General features: G+C 34.1%; 1 protein-coding gene and 2 long non-coding RNA genes across 11 annotated transcripts in view; 2 read left to right on the top strand and 1 right to left on the bottom strand.

The window, feature by feature from the left end:
* Positions 1-27,953, bottom strand: part of zgc:66433 — an 89,084-nt gene that overhangs the window by 44,552 nt on the left and 16,579 nt on the right. For 3 of the 9 annotated variants that reach the window (XM_087280110.1, NM_001423521.2, NM_199273.3), the window contains exons 2-3: positions 23,043-23,099; positions 4,789-4,868 (exon numbers count right to left, since the gene is read on the bottom strand). In XM_087280110.1, the coding sequence (XP_087136236.1) occupies positions 4,789-4,868; positions 23,043-23,092 (130 nt within the window). In that variant the 5' untranslated portion in view covers positions 23,093-23,099. Of the gene's footprint in view, positions 1-4,788; positions 4,901-23,024; positions 23,100-27,953 lie in introns of all 9 variants that reach the window. The other 6 variants (XM_087280114.1, XM_087280113.1, XM_087280109.1 and 3 more) reach the window with 3 other exon arrangements.
* Positions 9,273-23,099, top strand: LOC147833945 (uncharacterized). The gene is made up of 4 exons (XR_015507474.1): positions 9,273-12,404; positions 18,113-19,633; positions 19,676-21,036; positions 21,085-23,099. It is a non-coding gene; the product is annotated as an uncharacterized LOC147833945 (long non-coding RNA).
* LOC141377508 (uncharacterized) lies at positions 13,593-17,694 on the top strand. Its single transcript, XR_015507456.1, has 7 exons — positions 13,593-13,913; positions 14,192-14,247; positions 14,645-14,704; positions 14,808-14,993; positions 15,671-15,785; positions 16,397-16,502; positions 17,470-17,694. It is a non-coding gene; the product is annotated as an uncharacterized LOC141377508 (long non-coding RNA).

Raw genomic sequence — 27,953 nt, 5'->3', positions numbered from 1 at the left:
CACCAAAGTAAATGTTCTTAAACTGTTTCAATTATTAAACTATGCATTTTAGATAATACAATCACAATGAATTCTTATTATATTTCAATATAAATTTTTATCATGTTTTAACCTTTTTAAATAAATTATTATCACAAATGAATAATGCATAACTGGCTCTTACAGAGTTACTTTTTTAATGAAGTAACTGTAACAAGTTACTATTTTTCAGTAACTAGTACAACACTGGTCATTAGCATGAAGACATGGTCCACTAGTTGAAATTGCTAATTCTCTGGAATCAAACGTTCTTCAGAACATTTAAGATAATATAAGTTCACAAGTCAGCAACAAATAGAACACTGTTTCACTGTTTTTTATATATATATATATATATATATATATATATATATATATATATATATATATATATATATATATATATATATATATATATATATATATATATATATTTTATTGATTTTAAAATGCTTTTCTAGGAAGTCTCATAAAGACTTTTTAAATAATAAAACATGATATGAAGCCTGAATTTACTGATCCCCACACAGTCTTTGAGGGCTCTGGATGATGACTCAAGGCTTTGTGTACTGGTCTTCTCTCGACTTGAGGAGAGTCACATGATGTTGCTCTACTGGCAAAGCCTACAGTCTCCAGCTGCGGCCTGTCTAAAGCCAGTAAACAACACACACAGAAAGAGATCTCACTGTCTCTTATAAAGCACTCAATGCTCGGTTATTTGATTACACAGTATGGGAGGCTAAATATCGCTTCTAAGAACAGAGCCTCAGTTTGTTTAAATGTGGCCACATTAAACGCAAAGTGGCTCAGGAAAAAGCTTTGCATTGTTTATGCCTTGATTTTATTTCAGGGATGACCATTACAACACAATGCTTGTGCTAGTACATCACATCACAGTTTTTACGTTTGGTGAAATAACTACATAAATAAAAAATCTAATTAGTATAGACAATTACCTTAATACATTACAAATAATTTCATCGGGATCTGAACTACATCTGTTCTTCGTATTTCAGAATGAATCTTTTAAATGAACTATACAAACCTTTTACTTCCATGACTCATATTTTCCATTCAAGCCCCTCCTCCATAGCAGAGACGTGATTGTTTTTCTATGTTCTAAGATCTAAGAGTGACTGTGGAATGAGCAAACAGCCTTCAAGTGCTGGAAAATTGAAATTACATGATCTTACTGAACATGATCTTACAAACTTAATGTATGTGTTTAATAATAAATAAAAAAAACTCATACTCGCATGTAAAGTGCAATCAAATAAAAGCAAGGTTTAATAATGTTGCTTACATATTATTTTTACTGAGTGCAGTAATCTAAATGAGCTTTTTTGGTTAACCCATTTGGAGTCAGCAGTTAAAAATCTACCCTCTTTGGATCAACAATTATAAAACTCTTTAAAGGGCACCTATTAAGAAAATCAACTTTTGTAAGCTGTTTGGACAGGACTGTGTGTACACTCCACTGTCTTATTGGAGTGATATAAACCCAACAAGTCTCTTTTTTTTTATTTCCTCATGTTAAAATATGACCCAAATTACAGTGATTTTGAAGCCCAAAACAACAAGATGTAGGAGTGCGATTTTCCCAGCCCACCGAATTGATTGGCAGGTGTCATGTTTCTATAATAATATGTATACACATGTCCACAGAACATTTTTTGCAAAGAAACTGGGATTAAATTATCTGTTCCAACTCTCTGTGATGTTTATAAGCCTGATTCATTTAAAACAGAGCATGTTTGTAGTAAAGAGAGTAAAATGGATATATAATTCTAAACTGTTACAATCACCACGGCCGCATGGTATCAGTAAATGCTAATATGTGTGTGTGTACTGCTAAGGGCATTTGTGTGAGACTCATCATTTCAGAACGGTCCCACCACAAACACATAAAATATACCTGGCATTTTTGACTAATGAGCTGTATTTCAACCTTATCCGAGTCTGTCTCAATCACTGACTGCTGTTTATCTAACTTTAACGCATGATGAAGCAAACACGCACGTGGGAACTGTGGGTGGGGAGAACCAGCTTATGTACATTTAAAGCGATAGGCTACAGAAACAGCTACACTGTACTCAAGACACCAAAATGGGCAGATTCTGGAGGCTATAATAAATGATCTGATGGGTATTTTGTCTTAATCTCAGTTATAACAGGAAACACAGCAGTCAAATTAACATTATTTTATTGAATGAAGACTGAATTCTAAAAATTAAAATAAGATTTTTTGATGCTGTTTTAATTTATAGAAATACTAATTGAATTCTAAATTGAGTCATGATCACGGTCTGATTTCAAACTACTTTTTTTGGTTGATACTGATAATTGGCTGATATGTACAGTATGTGCTTCTTAAGTAATAGTACAAACAGCAGAAGAGGTTATCAGTTTTACGATTTTGAGACCACAGTATAAAATATTCATGTATTTTGGATTAATAAAAATCTAAAAAAAAAAGAGTAATAAAGTATATTAAAAGGACGAGCAATTAAATAATAAATGGATTAATAAATTAGCCTATTAAAGGTTTCAAAAGACTTGAGTCATATTTAGCCTATTTTTTTGTTGCATTAGCCAAAATAAACTACTCAAACAATAAAGAAGGCTTTTTGAATGATTTTTGTAGACATAATTTTTTATTATTTTGTAGATTTTTTTTATTCAGATGTAAGCTAACTACGGTTGGTTAAGTTACTTTAAAAAAGTAAATAATTAATAATTACACAATTAAAATTTTCTAATTACTATGTCTGAAAAGCAACTTGCTTACTCAAAAAACTCTTAATTACTTTACTCAATACTTAAAATCATATAAATCTCAATGCATAGACAACAGAAATCAAACTCTTAATTCTTTAAATTTGATTAAAACGTGGTATTTTAGCGTTATAAAAATAATATCTGACTCCATATATGACACTATGTTTCATACATATCATATACTGTCAATATTTCATTAGTCAATGTTTCTTCAGCATGTGCAATTGTTTGCATAAAACAAACCTTCTTTTTCTAAAAACAGATTTACCTAAATTAGTATAACAAAAAACACATAATTAATCTGCTTCTCTGAACTGATTTATACAAAACTGTTGAACTTTTATTTACTGTATTTTGGGCAAGTACATTATAAGCAATGGTGGAAAGAGTACTGGAAAATCATACTCAAGTAAAAGTACCATGACTTGCCTAAAAATGTAGTGCGAGTAAAAGTATCTGTTGTAAATATTACTCAAAGTATGAGTAAAAAGTAGGTACTTCAAAAGTACTCAAGAGTAGTGAGTAGTGAGTACTACACTGTAAAAAGCTGATGTATTTACATGTAGTTTGTGGATGTGTGTAAATGTAACCTTCTGTAGTGCATTTAGTTATTGTCCAGCAGGCACACAGCATCATAAGACATTAATATTAGGTTAGATTTAGGTCATGACGTCAGGTAAACCAAAATTCAATGTCTAGCCAGCCTCTAAGGACAACATTATTTTGATGTCCAATAACAACGTCAAATGACATTGATATTTGGTTGATTTTAGGTTGATAGAAAGTGACCAAAATCCAACATCGAGCCAAAATCTTAAACCAAAGTTATATTGAAATCAAATCAAATACTGACATTTATTAATCAGGTATGGCAACAAAAATCCAACATCTGATAGAAGTCATAGCGGTAACATCCACAATGTCAAGACATCATTAGATGTTGATTTTAGGTTGGATGTAGGACATTGAAGTCGGCCTGACGTTGGGCTCTGGCGTCAACCTGATTTTCATTTCCAAACAAAATGCAACATCCCCATGATGTTGGGGTACAACGGCAGTCTGACGTCATGTTGATGTCTTATGCCTGCTGGTTTTTTAAGGCCATTTCGGTCATCAAACAGTAAAGATGCCTCTAAACAGTCTCTGGGTCAATGCGTGTAAAGATTTCTAAACTTCTAAACAGTTTGCTGCAATTATAAAGTCCCATGTCTTGAGGTAGTGAAGTAAAAGTACAGATACTGCACTAAAATGTACTTAAGGAAAAGTAAAAGCACACATTTTTAAACTTAGTAAATTACAATTCCTGGGAAAAAACACTCAATTACAGTAGTTTGAGTATTTGTAATTTGTTACTTCATACCACTGACTATAAGTAACAGTAATTGAATGGCCTAAAAAGGAAAAGTAATCTCGGGTTACATTACTTGTTCAGTGGAAAAGTAATTGAATTGAATTACAGTAATTACAGTAACTAACTGCACCCAGCACTGAAGCTAACTGTCATGAATGTAATTAAGGTGTTTAATTAACAGCATCCTGAAATAAATACATAGAAGATTAACACCTGGCAAACACACCTTAACCTGTCTCTAATTTAATGGACTTACAGAGACTCTACAATCCGATAGAGCAGATTATCATCGCCCTGCAAGCACCCTGTTTTGCTAGGAAATGGCTAATCCACATGCCCACGCTAGTCCGCTGTCTGCGCTTCAGGATCTGACTAGCAGTCCAGGCTTCCTCTTCCCACATTAAACTGGAGAGAAAGGTCAAATGTCGGACAGAGGAAAGCATGCTTGCATGGGAGAAACAAATGTTGGCTTTGTCTGCGTGCTACACGACTTCCTGTCAGTGAGAACTACCATCTTATATCTCTTCATAGTGAGCTAATGTGTCATGAGTGATCTATATTTGGTGAAAAATGTATGGCAGAGTGAAATGGATGTTTTTTTGTGGTTCTTACAGATGCTAAAACACGGATTTAGGAATTACCTGAACACTCTTCTGTGGCTTCTGATGGTTCATTTGCGGCTGTGACATCTGGAGATCCTGAGGCCATGATGTCACAATCACTGTTGAAGAAGAAAAAAGAGGTTTGTACATACTGAAAAAAGCACATCTCAGAAACTTAAAGAATTACAGTAGAAAATGATTTACAATATTTATGCTAGTAGTTACACTCATATGTATGTCATATTTAGGGATGTTAATGAAATGAGCTCATTTTGTTTAGATTACCCTAACAAATTGGTAAACTGTTGATACCATAAAAATGTTTAGGGGGAGATTTATTCTTGTACGGCCATTAGAAAACAATTTAGGCTTTAGATGTGATTTGACCTGAAAAACAAAACAAAAAACTAAACAAACATTTAATATACTTTGACTCAAAAACGAAATATTATTTTAAAGGTAAATTACATACTCATAAAAGCAGAAGAACTCCTTATATACATTGTTTAAAGTTATTGCTGATTCAGTTTCATGCATAAATGGATTTATCATATACACTGACCGGCCACTTTATCAGGTACACTGTTCAACTGCTCGATAACGCAAATTTCGAATCAGTCAATCACATGGCAGCAACTCAATGCATTTTGGCATGTAGACATGGTCAAAATCATCTGCTGCAGTTCAAACCGCGCATCAGAATGGCGCAGAAAGGTGATTTAAGTGACTGTGAATGTGGCATGATTGTTAGTGCCAGATGGGCTGGTCTGAGTATTTAGAAACTGCTGATCTACTGGGATTTTCACGTACAACCATTTCTAGGGTGTACAGAGAATGGTCCAAAAAAAAAAAAAATAGAGAAAACATTCAGTAAGCGGCAGTTCTGTGGGAGCAAATGTTCATCCTTTTATGCCATAGTGTACCCATTTTCTGATGGTTACTTCCAGCAGGATAACGCGTCATGTCATAAAGCGCAAATAATCTCAGACTAGTTTCTTGAACATGACAATGAATTTGCTGTACTCAAATGGCCTCCACAGTCACCAGATCTCAACCCAATAGGGCACCTTTTTGGATGGAATGGAAGATTTGCATCATAGATGGGCAGCTGCCAAATTTGCATAAACTGTGTGATGCTATCATGTCAATATGGACCAACTGCTCTGATAAATATTTCCAGTACCTTGTTGAATCTTTTGCACGAAGAATTAAGGCAGTTCTGAAGGCAAAATGGGGTCCAACCCGGTACAAGTAAGGTGTACCTAATAAAGTGAGTGCACTTTTGCTGCAAATAGGATTTTTCGCCCAAGCACTTTAGTAATTTGATTGTAAACACCAAATAACACTATTGCGTTTTTGAACTATACTATGGTAAAGTACCTGAATTCATCCGTTGTAGAAATTCTAAAGTTTCTGTAGGAATACAATAACTATAAACAAATAGTGTATAAACAAATATAATATAAACAAATGACCAAATAGTGTACTAATGTTAACTATATATAATACTACAATAAACCACTGTTTACTATAGTAACATCTAAAGTGTATTACAGTATTTAAAAGTTTGTCACTTTTCTAGTTAAAACTACAGTATGCTTTAGCATTCATTAACAAAGTTTTCTAATACCGTAATATATACAGTATAATGACAATACTGTGGTAAAACACTATGGTACACTTTTTCATGTGATTCTTGAACAATTAAATTATAAAAATCTAAAATATTAAGGTGCATCTTTAAATGATTTGTTGATTGTGCCATGTATGAGAGCCAAGGTGGAAGAACAAATCTAAACCATTCATTCATTCATTCATTTTCCTTCGCCTTAGTCCCTTAAATATTAAGTGTCGCTTCAGTGGAATAAACCCACTACTAATCCAGCATATGTTTTACACAGCAGATGAATTTGGCTACGCATGTGTACATCATGTTTTTTTCGTCTTTTCTGTCTCCATAGGATGTCCTTCCAGCCGCAACCTAGTAGTGGAAAACACCCATACACAGTCATTCACACACACACTTATAAACTTTACCAAATTCACCTATAGTGCATGTTTTTAAATTGTGCGGGAAACCATAGCACCTGAAGGAAACTCACGCGAACATGAGGAGAACATGCAAACTCCACACAGAAATGCCTACTGGCACTGCTGGGACTCAAAGCAGCAACCTTACTGCTGTGAGGTGACAGTGCTAACCCCTGAACCACCGTGTTGCCCTAACAGTCACCAAAAACAGGCAATTCTGTTGTTTATTCACTGTCATGCAGTTGAAGACTAAAATGACATTGTTGTATTCATCCTACTCTGAGGAAAAAAAAAATCAAGCCAGTGTTTCTGGCATGGGAAGCATGTGCACTAACAAGATCCCTAAAGAGCATGGCATCCAGAGAAAGCTGCTAGTCAGTGTGCCCCTTGAGGCCAGGATTGTGAAATTTACTCACACAGCTCCACACTAGCTGTCCTGTTACACATACAAAACCTAATTTTCATCAAATGAACCCCCTCCAGTTCTGCTCGCCCCACACTCTAATATGGACATGTAAAGTTCATGTGAAATCAATATTTACAATGTTTTTTTTGCTAGCGCACATTGTTATTCATTTGGTAAACAATTAATCCTTGCAAGTTAATCCACTGAAAAAAAAGTGTGTTCTGTTAAAAACTATTTGCTTCCATGCTTGTAGTGGTGGCCCTTCTTTGTTGCCGCCAGTTAGACAACTTCAGCTGCAATATTATTAACCACGCCCCACTTATAGTTATTTTGCTATGAGAGGATGATGAGAAAAAAGCCTGCCCCCAACTCAAAATTCTATTTCAATTGGAAATACATCAACATACAGAAATAAAAGTCTCAGAAATGGTTCAATTGGACCTTAGGGATGTTGAATATAGGCAAAAAGTAGGTATTACTGCAGCCTGGAGACCTCCAGGTTGGAGGAATTACACCACAAGTAGCCTAGGTTAAGGGTTGGTGTATTAGACGTTAATAAAACACAATAGGTTACTGTGTGGTTGAGATTAGAGTTGGGGTAGGTGTAGAAATTTAGTACATAACAATAAGTTGGACTCAGTAAAAGACATTTAATTAAAGGGAAAACTCTAAAAAGTTTGTACCGTATAGCTCACTTAGAGTTCAAGTCTCACCCTTTTGGAGCTGACCAGCACATCTGGAGCTGGCTCCGACACCTCAAAAAGGTTTACCCTGGTGTTGGTCACGCTAATCTATCACACTGACCAATAGAAAGCTATTGACTTTGAAAGTGACAATTCTACAGCTAAACTATTACTATAGAAGGACCTCTTTATTCCCCCTATGTTTAAACATTTTATAAACATCATAAAAGTTTCCTTCATTGAATCTTACAAAACAATTCTCAAACTCAAATAAAATCCAAAACATATAATAATAATTTGCCATGCCTGCACCAATCAGATAAAATTGAGAACAGCGTTTTTGTCTAAAAATTGCTCCATGTCCACAACATTATCAATCATTTCCCAAAAGTTGGCCATTCACAATAAATTGACTAAAAAACGCTTTCGTCCCGGCCCTGAGCATGGAATAAGACATAAGATGCTTTGAGCATCCTTCTGCCTGCCGTTTATTTACTTTCCAGCTCTTTGAAACCTTAAAACAATATAAAAAAAAAAGCACCATGCTTTTTGACAGGACCAAAAGTGAATTTAAAGCAAGGTAGAAGCGAGTGAGAATAGAGGCGTGACAAAACAAAAGCTCTAAGTAAACATTTCGTGTCCTTTAAAAAAGCAATCTGTAGCATGTATGTACAAGAACTGATATTAATCTTAAACAATGCTGCCCAAATGAAATGCATCCAAAACAACAGCTGTATGTCATCCACCATTATAACTGAATTGGTCACAAGACTAAGGCCCAATCCCAAATCAATTTTTTTATCCCTACCCCTTTCCCAACAGAATGGGACGGGAAAGGGTTTAAAAATGTACCCCAAAAAATGGAACACCACTACAACACCTGCGCATGTCATGGCGCATTTGCTATACATGGCAGACTTGTAAGTGAAAGTGTCTCTGTGTCGAGTTTCTTCGTTGCTGTTTTGCTTTTCCTGAACACTTCCTGGATGTACAAGTGTCTCAAACTCACTAATTTTGAGGCAGGAACCGGCGGACGTGCAACAACTTTAACTATGAGGTAGACACAAAACAAAACTTTCCATCCGGAGCTTCTTCACGGGACTCCACACTTGTAAACAATCGCTCCATGGGTTCGCGCCATTCGCGTGGCTCTCGGTCCAGCCCAGACTCATCAGCGATACCAAGCCGACCAAACACAGAGCTTGCGCTACGCGTTGTTGCGACGTGTAGTTACATTTTTTGAGAGGTGCACGTCAGTGACGCCGACGGCCACGGCGAAGGGCTATGCGTCAACGCGGTAGCATACGCCGGCGTTTGATGCAGAAGTGTAAATCAGCCTTAACTCATTAAAAGAATAAGCACAACCCTGTTAGACAATGCGTCAGGGCGCAGAGTGTTTTTTTCCATCCTTGAAATAGCAAAAGTGGATTCTGACATGCCCTTAATGCTTTTGCGCCATGTGCTTTATACTTTGGACGTGGATCGTTAAAATAGAGCCCATAATGTTTCCTTCCAACAGCGATGATGCTGTATAAATGGTGAAAAGACTTCTGTTATTTTGGAATAACTTACTAATACACTGTCATTTCAAAGTTTGATTTTTATTATGAACATGTTTATAAATATTATGCTTAAATGACTCATGATTCAAATGATTAATTTAAATAATTGTTCAGAGTTATTTTGATCACCAACATTTTACGCCAAAAATCAATACACATCTATCCATTCAAACCTTTTTTCCTTTGCAAGTTTGTTGGGATGCAGCATGTTTTTCTTTACACTCAACATGTTGGTATTTCTTGCTTTGTTTACAGAGTCCATCATAAGAGTGTCTACACCCATGGCACAGAGTTCGTAACACCCAAGGACAAACAGGAGGCGTTAGTGATAAGCCATTGCTGACTCATTTAGATTACAACATTGGAGCCGAGTCACTCCAGTGGATCCACCGTATCTGAGGCAGCAGACTTGCTGATACTAGCAGCCCAAAACAGACTCCAGACCAGCCGAGACCTCAGCATTCATCCTGATGAGCGACTACAGCCTAATCCTGGATCAGACTCTCCTCTGGAACGACTCCAGCTCTCAAGGAGGAAACTTTCAAACAGTATCAGCGATTGACGGCTGAAGCTTCAGGCTGGAGAAACAGGATGCGGAGGCAATTTGTAGCCTGGTTCGACATGCATCAGTTCAACAAGGATTATCTCAGTTTAATAAGTGCAAGATATATGATTGCTTAAGTGCTTTACTTTCCTGTTGATTAGAGTAGCTCCAGTCCATACATATTTTGTTATGCACAATATGGTATTGGATGACATAAAAATAACAAAACTACGTTAAGATAAACAAATAAACTTTAATGGATAATTCCTAACTTTGCATTAAAAATGGCTAATGCCGTTTGCAGATTCAATTTCAAAATCATTTAAAATCACTATTTTAGTTTTTTGTCTGTACAAACATGTTACATAGATTGGTATAAGTAAAATAGACATTTCTTAATGTGGAGGAGCAGCGGCTCAACTCCGAGCTCCTCCCGGGTGACGGAGATCCTCACCCTATCTATAAGGGTGCACCCTGCCACACTGCGAAGGAAACTCATTTCGGCCGCTTGTATTCAAGATCTTGTCTTTTAGGTTATGACCCAAAGCTCATGACCATAGGAAAGAGTAGGAATGTAGATTGACAGGTAAATCGAGAGCTTTGCCTTTCGGCTCAGCTCCTTCTTTACCACAATGAACTGGTACAGTACATAGACACTGCATTACTGCTGCCACTGCACCATACTGCCTGTCAATCTCACTTTCCATCCTTCCCTCACTCGTGAACAAGACTCAATATACACATAGACTTATATATCAAAATTTACTGGTCTTGCAACAAAAAGCAATGATGAAAATTCATACGTATCCACTACACAAAACATCCTCCTCCATGTTTAAATTACATTAAAAATAGACTGTTGAGAGCACATATATACAGTAATGTAATATCTTTTTCGTTCATACTTGAGGCCAGAGGTCACACACATGCATTACATTACACATGCATTACAGAAATGTAGACAACAATCACCTGAGGAAAAAAACTGATCGAACTTAAAGACAATTAAAAAATGGACTGTAGCAATATATTGTTAATTAGTGTTCTTCAAGGCAAGTCATCCTGGGTATTTTATATAAGAATAAAGTTTATTTATATTTCAAAGCTAATTGACCGAGCCTTTATCAATGTATATATAGTACTATAAAAAAAAAAAATCTGTGGTAAAAAAATCCCTTCTAGGATACAAATTGAAGGAGTTTCAAACAGGGCTGTACGATATTGGAAAAATCTGATATTGCAATATTTAATTTGAATGATTGAATGTGAATGATTGATTAGCACTACCTGGAAAGAATTGTATAGTCACCCTTTATTTTAAGACTCACTCCCCGCTATTGGACAACCATTAACTTTGACTGTTGCTTCAATAAACTCCTAATTTGTTTTTTTTAATAATATGGTAGCTTAGGGATTGGGTTAGGTATTGTAAATGTTAAAATTACGCTAAAATGTTTGTATAAATAATTGAAAACAGTTATTCTTTATTAAACTTCCAATTCGTAAAATGTCTTGTGCCTGATTACTTAAATCTCTCTCAGGCCTTAAAAACATGCAATTGAAACAATTTCTCTCCATTATGGTGAAACTCTGCAATAATTCCAGAAATCTTGTGTTCTGAACTGTGACTCTTGCTCAAATATAATCCCAACTCATCATTGCATATCTATGCGATGTGATGTGATTATTGGGGATGCACACATTGTGATATCGATGCTGATATATGATATATTGTGCAGCCCTAATTTTAAACATTCAACTGATGAAGTTATGAAGTAAATTTGTAGTATGTCAGTAAACCTGCTTGGTAACAGGTTTATACAAAACTGTAAAACAAGAAGGCTAAATATTGTGAGGAGAATTTATATTGGTATATTGAAAACAGTAAGATATTGCCCATCCCTAAGTGGTGTAAGCTGTTTAAACCTATCCTCCCATTTATCCATACACCAAGGTAACCCAACACATCTGGCATTCTGTCATCACTCCCACCCTCTCCTGTTCCACTTCCTGTATTCAACTCATCACACCATCCACTTCATGTAAGAGTAACCTTATAACCAGGTTCATGTGGGTTCATGTTTTTCAGCAAGAAAAACACTTAATATGCTCTATATGACTGTGTGTTATGATGTAATACTATTCATTTCAAGGTTGATTTATGTTAAATTTAAGCAACAGGCCATGTTTTTAATAAATTCTCTCCGTTAAACTGCACTTGAGAAATATTTAAAAAAGAATCAAAATGTTACAAGTTTGCCTTCAACTGTACAGTAAATATAATTCTAACTGAAAGCTACAATGAGACTTCATGCTTACAATCCATGTGAAATAAAATTTTTAAATATTTTGCTAGTGCAAATTATTATTATTTAGGTGAATAATTAATCTGTTCAAGTCAATCCACTGAAGAAAACATGTTTGTTAAGGTACACTGTAAACGATTTCTGTTGTTTTCACAGTATTATACTGCATTTCTCAACAGTTTCTTACTGTATAAGCTGTGCACAGTGTGTTACTGTATATATTGTTGTTTTCACAGTATAATAATGTATTTTCAACTTTTCTATACTGTGAACATGGTTAACAGTATGCTACTGTAGATTTTACAATGAATTTTGGGGAAAAATCAGTTACTGTGTATCTAAATACAGTACTGCAAATGACCAAGAACAACTCCACACACACTATATATATTATGATTATTATGTTTATTTATTTTTGACAAATTATTTTGTGAAGTTAATAACCTAACCAGTTTCTTCAGACTGTTCAGTGCATTAAACCGTCCCTTGGTTTTCCATTTTTGGGTGCACTGCACCTTCATTTTATAAGGTAACATGGAAATATTAAATAATATTAAATAAACATAACTTTGTGCTAAACCAAAACGTAAATTGAAACAAAAATAATTGATTCACGTAACTAAAGACTGTTAAACACACAAAATGATTTCAAAGTCAGCTTAAATGTCAGAGTGACCAACCTGCTTTAGACGGATTCATAAATATTGGGCGCCCATTGGCCACCGTAGAGGTCACATATCTCCGCATTTTCAAAACAACATTTTAAAATATGCATCATCTTTATAAATAAGGTACAGGCTTGAGTTTAAAACAACAACATTATCGCATGAAAAACTGTTAAAACTTTATTTTATAACACATTCATTATAGAGCCATCGAAGACAGGGGCATGTCTCAATAATGTCTAAGCCGATTAAAGCATGAGGTTTGCCGGATACATGAGTGATAAAGCGCCGTCAACCCCTGGAGGTCAGAATCTCCCCTATCGGCAAAGCACACTTAAAAGAAGTCATTATATCTATAAACAAACCACAGATTTGAGTTTGGAAGAACTACATTCTCGCATGAAAAACTGTTAAAACTTCATTTCGTGACATATTAAACGCAATATTTATGACATGATCTGGATTCTCTTCCGCCATTACTATTTGCTTGTTGGTGTAAAATGAATTCTGGGAGAAAAAAAATATTAATTCTCAAAACACTTCAAGCGAACCTTATTCTTATTGTTAAAGTCAGATATATGTAATATTTTCGCTGGTAAAGTAAAAAAAAACAATATTACTATTTAATCAATATCACGTTTGCACTGGTTCGGTTCAGGACTCAAACGACACCGAATCGGATTGAACTGTTTGCTCGAGAATTATTTTATCACACGTGTTCACTAGCACATTCAGCAATATGTGTATAAATGTGTGTGGCCGAGTAGTATAAGGATATAGTAATGATTCATTGTTGTGTCTTACAATAATATACGAAAAGGAATCGGTTTTAGGCGGATTCGACTCTTTACTGTTCTAAGGAGCCGATTTATTGAACCGAACAGCGTCGATTCGACATTCACCAGGCAAACGGCTATCCTAATTTGAAATCCACCTGTCGCCTTTTCCTCCAGTGAATTCATCCTCGGTAAGTGTTTAAAAGTCAAATTCTGTCCGTTAAAGTTTTGTTTTGTGTATATTTCTGTGTAGTGTGTGTGTAATTTAAAATAATTAACCAAGTTACTTTAGTTGTAAGTTAGGTTCTTATGTCACGTTATTCGACGCCAGACCGTGTTTGTAGTGTTTGCGAGGTATTAGATAACGTACAGTGAGTTTATATTGAGTGAGTTTTTGACCATAGTAACGTTACCTGAACAAAAACATAACTTTTACTCAGTGTAACATTAACTGCATTTTCTATTTCAGCACAACACTGAGATGAAGGCAAAGTCACCATGAAAAGTTAAACGTTTAACGTTAAGGTAAGCTCTGGTCTTCATGTGGTCATTATGACTAAGTTATCATTATGGTTAGATTTGTTAACTGTAAGTTATTTGAACTAAACTCACAATGAAACAAGTCTAAACTGTTTTATTAAATTGAGCCGATAATAAAATTCAGTTCATGTCTTTTAAGTTAATGTTAATATTAACATAATTCATATTAATTGTCTATTTCTCACTGGTTAATGAGCTTATTGTATAACGTTAGTGTATCATTAATTGTACATTTTATTTTTGGTGTTCAGGTGTAGGGAATGATTTGTATACAAATTTATTTTAACCGCATACAGATTGGTATGGTTGTACCATAGATTTAGATTATTAAATTTTAAGTCTTATTTTACTCTTATCTTTACTCTATATTTCTTTTTTGCAGCTACAGCAATTGATGTTGAAAAGCTGATGCTACCAATCTCTCCTCTCTTGATTGTTCAAGGTAATGTTCATGTCTTCCTCATTTTGATTAGATTTTGAAATGTCAATTTGTTCACTGATTTGTTGTGAGGAGTTTTATGTACAACCTCTTTTTCTTCTTCCAGTAGCGACGCAGTGGCACAGTAGGTAGTGCTGTCGCCTCACAGCAAGAAGGTCGCTGGTTCGAGCCTCGGCTGGGTCAGTTGGCGTTTCTGTGTGGAGTTTGCATGTTCTCCCTGCGTTCGCGTGGGTTTCCTCCAGGTGCTCCGGTTTCCCCCACAGTCCAAAGACATGCGTTGCAGGTGAATTGGGTAAGTTAAACTGTCCGTAGTATATGAGTGTGAATGAGTGTGTGTGGATGTTTCCCAGAGATAGGTTGGGGCTAGAAGGTTATCTGCTGCATAAAACAAATGCTTTATAAGTTGGCGGTTCATTCCGCTGTGGTGACCCCAGATAAATAAAGGGACTAAGCCGAAAAGAAAATGAATTAATTAATAAAACAACCATGGCTAGGCTATTTGGCTATCAAATGCTGAGTAAATATTAGACACAGATTTTTTACTATAACTAGTCTTTGTGTTTATTAGCAATTTTACTGGCCGTGTTTGTTTTTTTCAAACAGCCTGGAAACTGTAAGCTTGGTTCAATATTGGTTTTTTTATGTCATAAGTTGAAGGGACAGTTCACCCAAAAATGAAAATAATAGCATCTTTGGCATCCTCCACTTGTTTCAAAATAGTTAGATTTTTTTTTGTTCCATTAAACATCAAACTCGTATATTTTTTTAAAGAAATTTGGTTAAAATATGGATGTCAATAGTTACAGGTTTCTAACATTCTTCAAAATATCTGCTTTAGTGTTCAACAGAAATTCTAACTGGTTAAAAACACATGGAGTAATGGTGGCAGAATAGTAAAATATCCTTTTAAATATTTTATTCTGAGACTTATTTATATGTGTCTTGTCTTTTGCCATATTGTCTTTTTAGCTCAGATTGTGATGGACCTGGAATGTGACACCAGTTACTCTTAAGTCAAGAACCAAATAAAGCATAGATGTGGAGCGATCTGCAGCTAAACTACCTGGAGGAAAGGAACCTTTAGGTAAAAACACCTGCTTTATTTAGATCTGAAGTATTTTATTTGGCATAGTGTATTATTTTTTTATTCTTATTCTAATTTTATTTTATGTATATACTGAATAGAAGCCATTTAAATTTCACAACAAATTATTGAATATAAAATATCATCTAGATGTCTTATTTTTCATTGTCTTAAACAGGGGTGCTCAACCCTGTTGCTGGAGATCGACCTTTCTGCAGAGTTTAGCTCCAACCCTGATCAAACATCAACTAACCAACTAAATAGTATCTGAAGGAGCACTTGGTAAATAAAGACAGGTGTTCTTGATCAAGGTTGCAGGTGAGCTCTGCGGAAAGGTAGATCTCCAGGAACAGGGTTGAACACCCCTGATCTAAATGCTCAAAAATGCTGTTTCAGAGGCGAGGTGGGATGTAGTTCAGAAATAGATTCATTAGGATCAATGCTTAAAGTAAACGTTTACTTCTCTCTGTAGACCAAATATGCTTAGTATCCCTCACATTTTAATAAATTATTTATTTTGGTTACTTTTACATCTATATATGGGTAAGCAAGTATTTAATAAATAAAATTATTGTTTTTTTTTTGATTATTTAGATTTTTTTTTTTTACAGTGTGGGTGAACATACTACCTTGATGTCCAACAAAGACTGCACAAGAGCTCATTTGATGGCACATATTCTGTCCTGTCTACATCTCTGACGAAGTGCTTCGACATCAGTGAGTAATAAATCTTCATATTATCATGCATACAGGATTCTGTAAGCCTATCTTTAATGTTAGTTTGTAATCAGCAGTGACTGTTTTAAAAAATTTGGTATTTAAATTGATGCTGTGCACAGTAACGTCATGATGATTTAATTTGAGGAAATGTCACTGGAGAGGTGTTCGTAAAAAAAAAAAAAAAAAAAATTGAACAAAATGACTCTATTAAAGATTTATTTGTCTCACTGACATGCCATCACTGCATATTGAAATACAGTAATACGAATTGACCGCAAAATATTACCACAAACATTTCATGAAGTAGATCGCTTGACTACTCTACAGTTCTTTGCTCAACTTTAACACATTTTGTCGTGTCGCTGCGCCTCTCGGCAGATTTTGCCAAAAATGAATGCTTAGTGATCACTTAGTTTTATACGAACCAAATGTCAGCAACTCATCATTAGCATTATTTTAAAAATATCACCTACGGCTTTCATGTATTAACGCAATCTTGTCTGTAAGTTAGAAGTGAATTTTCACACGTTAAAAGCTTAAAAGTACTTGATTAACATTAGTCACGTTAAATTAGATTATTTTATTTATTTATTTTAAATATGTAGCCTCTTAAGGTCAGAATGAACTGTGTTCACCCCTCTTAAATCGGTGGAAGCACTAGTAGTGTGATCATGGAATTAGATATTCAAGCTATACAGAGTCAGACATTATGTGAAGACTAGTTTATAGTTTATAGTTAAGACTAATTAATGACTAGTTTTGACTTGACGGATCTTTTCCCCATTAACGTTAGTGTAATTGTAAATTGACAACAAACTATTTTGCCAACAAAAATGATTAAAAAAAAAAACAGTGTTTATATATATAAAACACTAGTGCGGTGTTTGGTTTTTGAATGAATGAAATAATTTGAGGCATGATTAGTTTTTACTCCAGTGATTGATTTTGCTTGTCATTTTTGCAGGATCATCAGAAGTGCTGCTGCCCTTTTTCACTGTCCCTTTTCCTCATCATTTCCTGTCTTGTAGCAGTATTTTCACCTGTTTTTTAAATTTTAATGCTTTTTGATACATTAATTGTTGAATGGTTTTAATTATCAATTGTTCATTAGTGTTCTGTTGCTGTGTTATTGAATAATTGCTACTGTTTCAGTAGGGTTTACACAATAAACTTTTATTGTGAAGTTAAAGTTTCAGTTTCTTAATTTTTCTTGTATTTCTTGAACAGTTAAAATAATATTTGTGCAATTTTTGAAATTTTTTTGCTCATTGCTCATTATAAAGTAGCACTATTAAATACAATAAAATAACATTTAATAACTGTAAAATACTATACAGTAATAATGAAAGTAACGTTAAAATACCGTAGTTCTGCATGGTAAAAATGTACAGTAAAATACTGTTTTCAGTTTTGCAGTATGTGTATCACTACTGTAATTGGTGTTACAGTAAAAAAAGAAAACAGTAAAATGATGTATTACATTTTACAGTAAATCTAATACTAATGTAATTAGTATTACAGTAATGTTACTGTTTTATGAAATACAGCAGCTACCGGATAATTGTTGCCAGTAACTTACTGTTAATTTAACAAGAAATCGTTTACAGTGTAAACTTCAATCAAAGTTTGACCATTTGCTTCCATGTTTGGAGTGGCAGTCCTTCTCTGTTACCGTCAATTTGACGGCTTCAGCAACAATAGTATTAAAGCATGCTCCTTTTACTGCAAGTATATAAGAGAATGATGGACAAAAAGAAAGCCCTGCCCCCTACTAAATATTCCATCTCAGTTGAAAATACTCTAACATACTGAAGGAAAAGTCTCAGCATCGTCCGGTTCATGCTAAAATTAATATTATAAAGCTGCTCGCTTTAAAGCAATCTATTGCATTATTGTGCTTCAGAAATAAACATCACATGAGTTGACTAGCTGAAGAGTTCATGGAAATATCTGCATTGCTAGTTTTAGATGCTTTCTTAACTGTATACCTTCTGTTGTGGGTCGATTTTCATACCCAGTAAAAAAAATCTGCATTTATATTATGCTGCACGATATTGGAAAAATCTGACATTGCGATATTTTGTTTTGCTGTGATGTAGATTGCGATATGAATACAATTTCACCATATAGCTTGAATAGCTCTATTTGTAAAAAAAAGAAATCATTTATTTGGATTGGTTGGGTTGATTTTGTAAGAGTGTGAATCATGTAGAAAAAGTACAATTGCAAGATTAATTACAAAAGAGCAAAGAAACAAGTAAAAAACAGTTCTTTATGTTTTTTTCAGAGAGTCAAACAGTATTCAGATACAGAAACGTTATACGGCAATGTTAAATAACACTTTATAGTCTTCATTGTATTAATATTTCAGTAACATTTCTATTCATTAAAGTTACAAATGTTTTACGTTATTGTGCTGGATGCTTTCCGCTTTCTTGAAATTCCTTTAAAGTGCATGCAAATGATAAAGTTTCACTTTGTTATATATTGCAATGACTCAACAAATCTCATGTATACTCTATTGTTGATCGACTATAATCCCAATTTAACATGGCAAATGCTGCGATGTGACTATTGTGAACACACACACTGCAATATCGTTGATGAAACAATATATAGTGCAGCCCTAATTTATATACATCAATTATTTGGCAGCAAAAAAACAGCAATTTTTTTATATTGTCGTCACCTAACCATTTCAGCTCTGGACTGGACAAGTTACAAGACAAATTTAAGCCTGTGTCACCAGTGGTTATCAGCTAATTCAGCCAAACATTTTGAGTTTTCAGCAGTAGCAATAACGAATAAAAAAATGTGGGTAGTTTTAACCCAATGTTAGGTAAAACTACTAGGTTAGAGTTATTTAAAAATTAATTGAACAATTTAACTCAGTGGCTAAGTTGGTCCATATTTTACCCGAAACTGGGTTGAAAACTATTATTTTTATAGTGTATATTCTTGGTATTTTTGAATATTTGAGCAATATTTGTTTTAACTATAAGCTGTAAAAGATATGGATGTAGTATCCGTGACATCACCCATAGGTTTCTGAAGAGCGCAAAAGAAGCTACAGGTGGGCGTGGCCATCCGGCACCAACTTGTTTGCGCGTCATCGTACCCAAATAGGGGCAAAGAGGATGAGCATGAGCAGAGCTACAAATGCCTTCTAGTATTTTGCTTAGACAGGCTTTTTTGGTAGAAACGTTTAATACTTTATTACCTGCGACTCATTTGTGTTCTGACCACATGTACTTGGTTGTGTACTATATCAATAAAGTGTTAAGTCTTTAAAAACACTGTTGTAATACTTTGAGCCACAAAACATCATTGTTATGAAGTTTTTCTACAGGAGGAAATTGCAAAAAACTTCCAAATACTTCAAATATAGTCTGTGTTAGTAAATACAAGGCTATTTATGAAATCCAGTATAACACTATATGACAGTTTCAGAAGACTGTTCAAGAGCCTACAGCTAATCAATCTGTAGGATTCTGGAGTGCATTGCAGGTCTAAATAAAATTATAAAAGATAAATGACGTTAAATAAAACAAATAGATTTATAGAGATGATATATAAGAAATAATTTCACTCACTTGGGAAATGGAGGCCACGTGAACGGTTTGTGAGCACAATAAAGTTCACACAGCATGCCATAATATCTGATAATTGTAAAAAATAATTCCAAAAAGCAATTGACTGTCTAAAGCCACATAAAACAAAACAAAAAATACAATGTATATGCCGAGCTCAGTGGCTTATCAGCCGGAAACAGCTGAGGTGATAATACAACTTAACTTTTAACTTAAACGGATGAGTTATTTTTATATATATATATATATATATATATATATATATATATATATATATATATATATATATATATATATATATATATATATATATATTTCAATAAATTTCAATGAATTGCAGTTTCAGTTACTTCTGTAATAGCTTCACAAGGGTGAGCATCCCTTTAAATAAGGATTTATTCAATCCATTTTTTTGTTTAACTAATACAAATATTGTTTCGTTTTCAACATTTAAAAAAATAACACTAAAGTGAGACTGTTGTTTATACAGTGCAGAAAATTATTATATTTTTGCCAAACTCTTTAAAAGGAACAATGTACTAAAGCACATACAGGAGAGCAGAATCAATGTCAAAAACTCAAGTCATCATTGATTTTCATCTGGCTCCCACTTTTAACATGTCTGCCAAACACATGCTTAAAGACGCAAAGCAGCTGAGCCAAATATCAGTCATATTCACATCCAACAGCAAAACTACAAGAGGCATTTCCAAATTTAAGCACATTCAACGTGCTTTGGTCTTTCTTGCTCATTTTTTATCCTCTTTAGTGATCAAAGTATTTTAAGCATCTTAAGTATCAAGTATTTCCCAGGGATGGGTTGGGCTGGATGGGCATCCGCTGCGCAAAAACTTGCTGGATAAGTTGGCGGTTCATTCCGCTGTGGTGTCCCCGGAATAATGAAGGGACTGAGCCGACAAGAAAATGAATGAATGAATGAAGTATCAAGTATCTGCAAGATGCTTTTTGAGATACAAATCCATTCACAGTAATGATAATTAAAAGCATAATATAGAATAAGAATAACAGCATTCTCTCAAATTAAATAAACCTTGAGTTAACTGAATTTGCAACGTCTGTACAGACAAGCACATTGATATTTTCATAAAAAAGTAAACATCTAGTTTCAGTTATGTGGTTTAAGTACTTCATTTAACTGCGTACTGAAAATCACGAGACCAGATAACGACAGTCAACTAATGTTAAACGAGAATCAATTTTCCTTACCACAAGGAAAAATCCTTACCATGCAAGTCAATCAGTCCTCCACTGTTTAACACAGACCAGATTTGCAGTTTCTCACACACTCTACGATGCTTAACATGCACAGATAAGTTCTAATGGTTTGAGGGGCTGGAGTGACATCAGAGCACATGCATGACCTGTACTCGATGTCATCAGATAGCGCTCCTTCATTTCCTCTGTCTATCTCGGGGGAAGTACATATAAAGTCTGCTTCACAGATTCACAGATGAGTGATTCACAGATAGCTTATGTTGGCATATGAAAGAACGAGACGAGAAAAACCACACAAAGAACAGTCATGGCTAAAGCATTAATGCACAGCATAAAGCACAGACCATACAGATATTCAGAGGCATAATGAATGCAGAGACACAGTCACATTGCCAAAGGGTGATTATGAAAGTCATGTGAGTCGTATGATACCATTATGATCATCTGTGAGTCTCCTTTGAAATGGTTGGGTGAAAAATAATTGTTTTAGGCAGTTTTAATCGGGATAATCACTCGCTTTTTCACAAAAGTATACCTGAAGAATTTTGTTTGAGAAATGCAATAGTGGTTGATTTGGTTGAATGCCTGATTCTGATTGGCTGTTGAACATTCTAAGGTGTGCCATTATTTTCAAGGAACTGCACAATCAAAGTAGTTCCAGGCAGATTTTCAACTGTTTTACATAAGGGATAATGTAGATCCAGCCGGTTGTTGTCTGCCTGTCTGTCTGTCTAATAATTCGTCCATCCATCCATCCATCCATCCATCCATTTTGTAGTGAACAATATTTATTATTGTAGATTAGTATCATTTAATAGAATTAGTCTTCCCCTATTAGTGTGTATGAAAATGAAAGCAGACACAATTCAACAAAATAGCAGCAGCTTTTTTTATAGGTCACAAAGGAAACAAACTTTACAACAAAGAACTGCCACTGACCCTAGTACATAAAGAAAACGTACCAAATAATATTTTTAGTTTATTAAATATTTGCCTATAGTAGTGCAAAAAATAGGCGTATTGCCCTTGAACTTTTGGGCAATTTTTGACGATTTTGTGATTCCACAAAAAAACGTTCGAGGAATCCGATTGTCACAAACCAATTGAGTTAAAAAACTAATCTATATGAGTACTGTGAACTTACTCCATTTAAGTTGAAGTAATAAGGTATTTAATTAACTCATTACTTTCAACACTGAGTTCAAAACATAACTACACTCATTTCATTTGATGAAGTTGATTGTGGGGTTTTACAGTGTAAGGTAAATGCTGCTCCATCTGAAAGCATGTGCTACGAGTTTACTAGAAGTGGCCTACTGATAAAATGCACATAAAAATAAAAATAAAATAAAAAAATACATAAAAAATTACCCAGCCCAAGATTATAGGCGCTATAATTTGTGTGCTGCTTTTTAAAATGCTTTTATAAAGCCATTTGTAAAGCTCAGCAGTGTGCATGGATGCAAAACAATGTATTTGCCTTTCAAGGATGAAAGAAACTCATACTGGTTTGGAATTGCATGGGAACAAGTAAATGATGACAGAATTTACATTTTGGGTGAGCTATTGCACCTTCAAAATGTTTATCAAACAAACTAAACTGGCTTCTTTTCCAAACGCATCTTTCTGGCTAAATAGTGTCTCCTTTATCGTTACATGGCTATGATAGCGGAGAGGGTGTTCAGAGCTCTACAAGCACTAATGAACTGACCTTGGACTGCCTCCAACGCCAGGGTTCTGTGATGACGTCCGACGCTTCATGTCTTAACTTTTGGATGAAGAGGGGGAGAAAGGGAGGAAGAAGAAGATAGACAGAGAGAAAAAAAGAGAGAAAGTTAGTAAAGAGAAGTGTTAAAGCAGAAGACATAAGCATAACAAGCATGCTAGATGTGTTAGACTCGTACATTTTGCTTTTAGAGAACATAAAAAAAGCTACAGGAAATTAAATAATTTGCACGTACACTGCTTTTGTTGAAATAAATAGTTTAAATGCACAGTGTAAATTAGATTAACATAAGAATTTTGAAACTAATTATTTATCTAGGATGATACTTTAAGATTATGGTCATGATGAACCTTAAATGAATAATGCACATTTTCTGTAGTCAATTGTGCGTATGTTTGCAGTGCTTCCCAGGTTTGAAATACTTGTGGTGGTTACAGAATTGAAACACACCTTTTACCCATGGAACATGGTTACCTACATGCGACAAAAAAGGGATTTTTAACCATATTTTATTCATTATACTGTTTCTTTTCGATGGGTTAAGTTTTTTTTAAGTAAAGTTGAATTAAAAAGGAAATCCACTATTTGATTTACTTTTATTCTATAGGAGCCATGTGCACCCACTGACAGGTAAAATCTGCTGCTGACATTTTGTACAGCATTGCCAAAGCATGTTAGATATGTATAAAATATGCAATAAATCAACATCATCATCATCAATTAAAGAAATATACAGCAAATGGTAAATAAATGACAAAGAAATTAAAACATATATAAAAATCAAGTAGATTATTTAAACAACGGTGTAACTGTAAATAACTATTTTCTTATGGTGTGCATATACTCAATTTCGCAGCCAGTTTAGATGTAATATCATCGTCTCTGAGTAAATAGAAAAGTTTATCTGAGTCGTTTAGATCAAAGTATTAATTGTATAATGTGTCTCGCGGCTAAATCAGGTTTAAAATAAAAATGACAGCGGCTTATAAGCGAAACCAAAGGCCAAATCCCAGACATTTAAGGAGATTTAGAAACCCCGGATGGATGCATTGTAAGTCCCAAAAAGGCACGTATCTGTAGGTCTCTGCAGAACACACGAAATTGTCTTGCGCACACTCAACATGAGTGCGAGATGACATTTTCCACTAGGTAATCGATCGCGAATGTTTAGCTATTGGGCGGATACAAAAAACTGTAAAAGAATAAATGTCACATACTTGGGCAGCCGTTAATATACCTGGGCGGCCCGCTTAAGTGAAGCCTATGTGTGGGAAGCACAGGTTTATGTAGTGAAAGAGAGAAAGAGAGAAAGAGAGAGAGAGAGAGAACGATAAAATATTATGTCAAATTAATGTAATTAAAAGTTGTACTATTGTTGTTGCGATGTTTTATTTTTCTGCGATAAACATTGGCAATATGACTACTGTTTTTAGAAGGTAGTTTCAATAGCACTATTTGACGGTTGTCTGGGGAGTCTAATAGTATTCGGGTACAGAAATTAAATAATCACAAGCTTTTCTTACTTTGTTTTGTCTTGTTTCTAGTCCAGATATTGAAGTAAGAATTATTAACCCCCTGAATAATTAGACCCCCGAACGGAGAGAAGATTTCTTCAACACATTTCTTAACATAATAGTCTCTAATAACTGATTTATTTTATCTTTGTCATGATGGCAGTAAATACTATTCGACTAGATATTTTTCAAGACACTTCTATACAGCTTAAAGCTACATTTAAAGGCTTAACTAGGTTATTTAGGTTAACTAGGCATGTTAGGGTATTGGGCAAGTTATTGTATAACGATGGTTTGTTCTGTAGACTATCAGAAAAAAAAATTAGCTTAAAGGGGCTAATAATTTTGACCTTAAAATTGTGTTTAAAAAATTAAAAACTGCTTTTTTCTCCAGAAAAAAAATATATTATCAGACATACTGTGAACATTTCCTTGCTCTGTTAAACATCATTTGGGAAATATTTGAAAAAGAAAAAAATAGTTTAAAGGGGGACTTCAACTGTATATATATTGACAATTTTCGACTTCAACTGTATATAAAAAAATCTAGACCAAGTAAAAATATTGTTTAGTTTTCACGGTCATAAAAAATAAGTTAAAATTAAGAGATTTTGCTTGTTTTAAGGAAATTATCTGCCAGTGGGGTAAGTGAAATAATCTTGTTTTCACTATGAAATGTGGATATTTGGACTAGAAACAAGACAAAAATTCTAAGTAAGAAATATTTTTTTGCATGAATCATATAAAGTCCATATTAATACAGTGATTAAATACAATACAGTAGCTCCTGGTCAACTATAATTCAGACTGGACATTGCATGTCTTTGTCATGTGACTATTGCGGATGCGCATATTGTGATATCAATGCTAAAACAATACATTGTACAGCTCTAGTCAATATTAAAATTATAGTCAAAAATTAATCAAATCACTGTAAAAATGGTGGGTTCCACACAATCCCTTCACGTTGTCCTAATGCAAATCAATTAAGTTTACTTAATGGCTTTTACAATTTAAAGATTGAACATAAAACAATTAAGCTGTCCAAAAAAAAAAAAACTCAAGAATTGCGCTGTTTTATCTTGTTTTACATAAGTAGTTTATACAATTAGTCAAATAATTTAAATGGCACTTAATTATAATAATGTATTAAATGTTGATATTGATTTTAAGATTTGCTATTTAAGTATTTGTGTTTTTAAAGATGTACTTGTGAAAATATCAACAGATATACAGTTGAAGTGAGAATTATTAGCCCCCCTTTGAATTTCTTTTTCTTTTTCAAATATTTCCCAAATGATGTTTAACAGAGCAAGGAAATTTTCACAGTATGTCTGATAATGTTTTTTATTCTGGAGAAAGTCTTATTTGTTTAATTTTGGCAAGAATAAAGTCAGTTATTAATTGTTTAAACACCATTTTAAAGGACAAAATTATTAGCCTCTTTAAGATAAAATCTTTTTCAAAAGTCTACAGAACAAACCATTGTTATACAATAACTTGCCTAATTACCCAAACCTGTCTAGTTAACCTAATTAACCTAGTTAAGCCTTTAAATGCACTTTAAGCTGTATAAAAGTGTCTTGAAAAAGATCTCGTCAATTATTATTTACTGTCATCATGGAAAGATAAAATAAATTAGTTATTAGAAATGGGTTATTAAAACTATTATGTTTAGAAATGTGCTGAAAAAAATCTTCTCTACATTAAACAGAAATTGAAGAAAAAATTTAACAGGGGAGCTAATAATTCTGACTTCAACTGTATTTTATGGTACTTAGATTTATATTAATATCTCTCATTAAACTATATCATTACATTTTATTATGGGTAACTAGCAGCTACCAATTTTAATTAAGCTGCCAGCTGCTAACATATTAAATCATATAGAATTATTATAAATAGATAAATCAACATAAAATCTTTTGGTGCAGCTCTGCCAGCCAGACATTAAATAAGAAAAATCTGTAAAAATGATGATCAAATATGTGACTGCAAATCTTCATTCATCATTCAACATCCTGGCAATCCGAGTCATCTTATGCAATACTGCGTTAGACCTGAGCTCCTCCATGGGGAACCACACATCAACAACGACTAATGTAGTGATGGACTCCCTCAATTCACAGCATCCGCTGAGCACCTCAAAGAAAATGTCAGAATAATGTTCTGCTCTCAGGCTGAAAGGACAGCAGTGCTTTCTCCGGACATTAGCTGAAGTGGACGACATATCTAACGAGAATGTAAATCAGGCGAAGAGTCTGTCCATTATGCCATTTGGTTCAGTGTGATGTCTAACCTAATGTAAAAAGGGCTCATCAAAATGCCTCTTCAGGTAATAAAATATGTAAAATCAGGAATATATAATAACTACTCATTCAAAAATGTAATAATTGTGTACTGTATAATTTTAAACAATCTTATTACACTCAATTAATAATAACTATAAAAAAGATTACCGATGCTTGATCAAATTACAAGTTTAAAATAAGCTGAAACAAAACTGTTGTCATTTGTTGGTCAGTTTATTTGTTTTCTGCTTAATCTGCTTAAATTTGTAAACCATTAACCTAATTGTTTTGTTTTGGGACAACATAAAATAGAGCTGCACGATTAATCGAATAAAAAGATCTTGATCTCGATTTGACCCAACACATGATCATAATTTAGGGTGCTTTCACACCTAGACTGTCTCGTTTGCCTAGTTAGCATGGTTCGTTTGGAGCAAAACTCTGCAAAATAAACTGTGAAACTCTGACCAATGTGAGGAGCTTTACTCACACGTGACTTGTTTTAGCTCTTTTGGTCCGTTTAGAAACTTTGCAGTGTGAAAGTGAACTGCATCAAGAGCAAAGAGCAACAATGTAACAATTTTAATCCTTGTTTCTGAACAACTGAATCGATTCACATGTGTGAAAGCACCCTTAGATTTTCTACGATTCAGCCAATTATATTTTCAAGTTAAGGGGAGAAGCATAAAGGAGGTCGCACAAGTTTTCACATTTTAGCAACATTGACACCTCCAAATGGTCTTAAATGTGTTAAAATTCACCCAAAAATGTAATTGTCTTGATGCAATAACTAATTTGTGGCTTGTTTACTACTGAGAGGATGCGCGCGTGCTGCCAATGATGGCTACTGTGAACAGTATAGGCTGTAAATAACAGGTAAAAAAGTTAAATAACAATCTGATTGTTGCACAGAACAATTAAATGGGAGCATTGTGAGTATGAAGTACAGTATGATTTACATGTATGTAAATTTTTTTTCTCTCAAAGTGACAGCAGCCACGAGCAGAAACCAAAAGTATGCACATCATTATGATTACGTGTTGTTGGGACAACATAAAGGAAATTAAGTTAACATATTAGTTTTTACAAAT

This window comes from Danio rerio, chromosome 14 (genome assembly GCF_052040795.2).
Source record: "Danio rerio strain M-AB ecotype USA chromosome 14, GRCz13ab, whole genome shotgun sequence".
In the NCBI taxonomy this organism is placed as follows: Eukaryota; Metazoa; Chordata; class Actinopteri; order Cypriniformes; family Danionidae; genus Danio; species Danio rerio.
The sequence above is the reverse complement of the archived record's forward strand: the minus strand, read 5'-3'. Positions and strand labels throughout refer to the sequence as shown.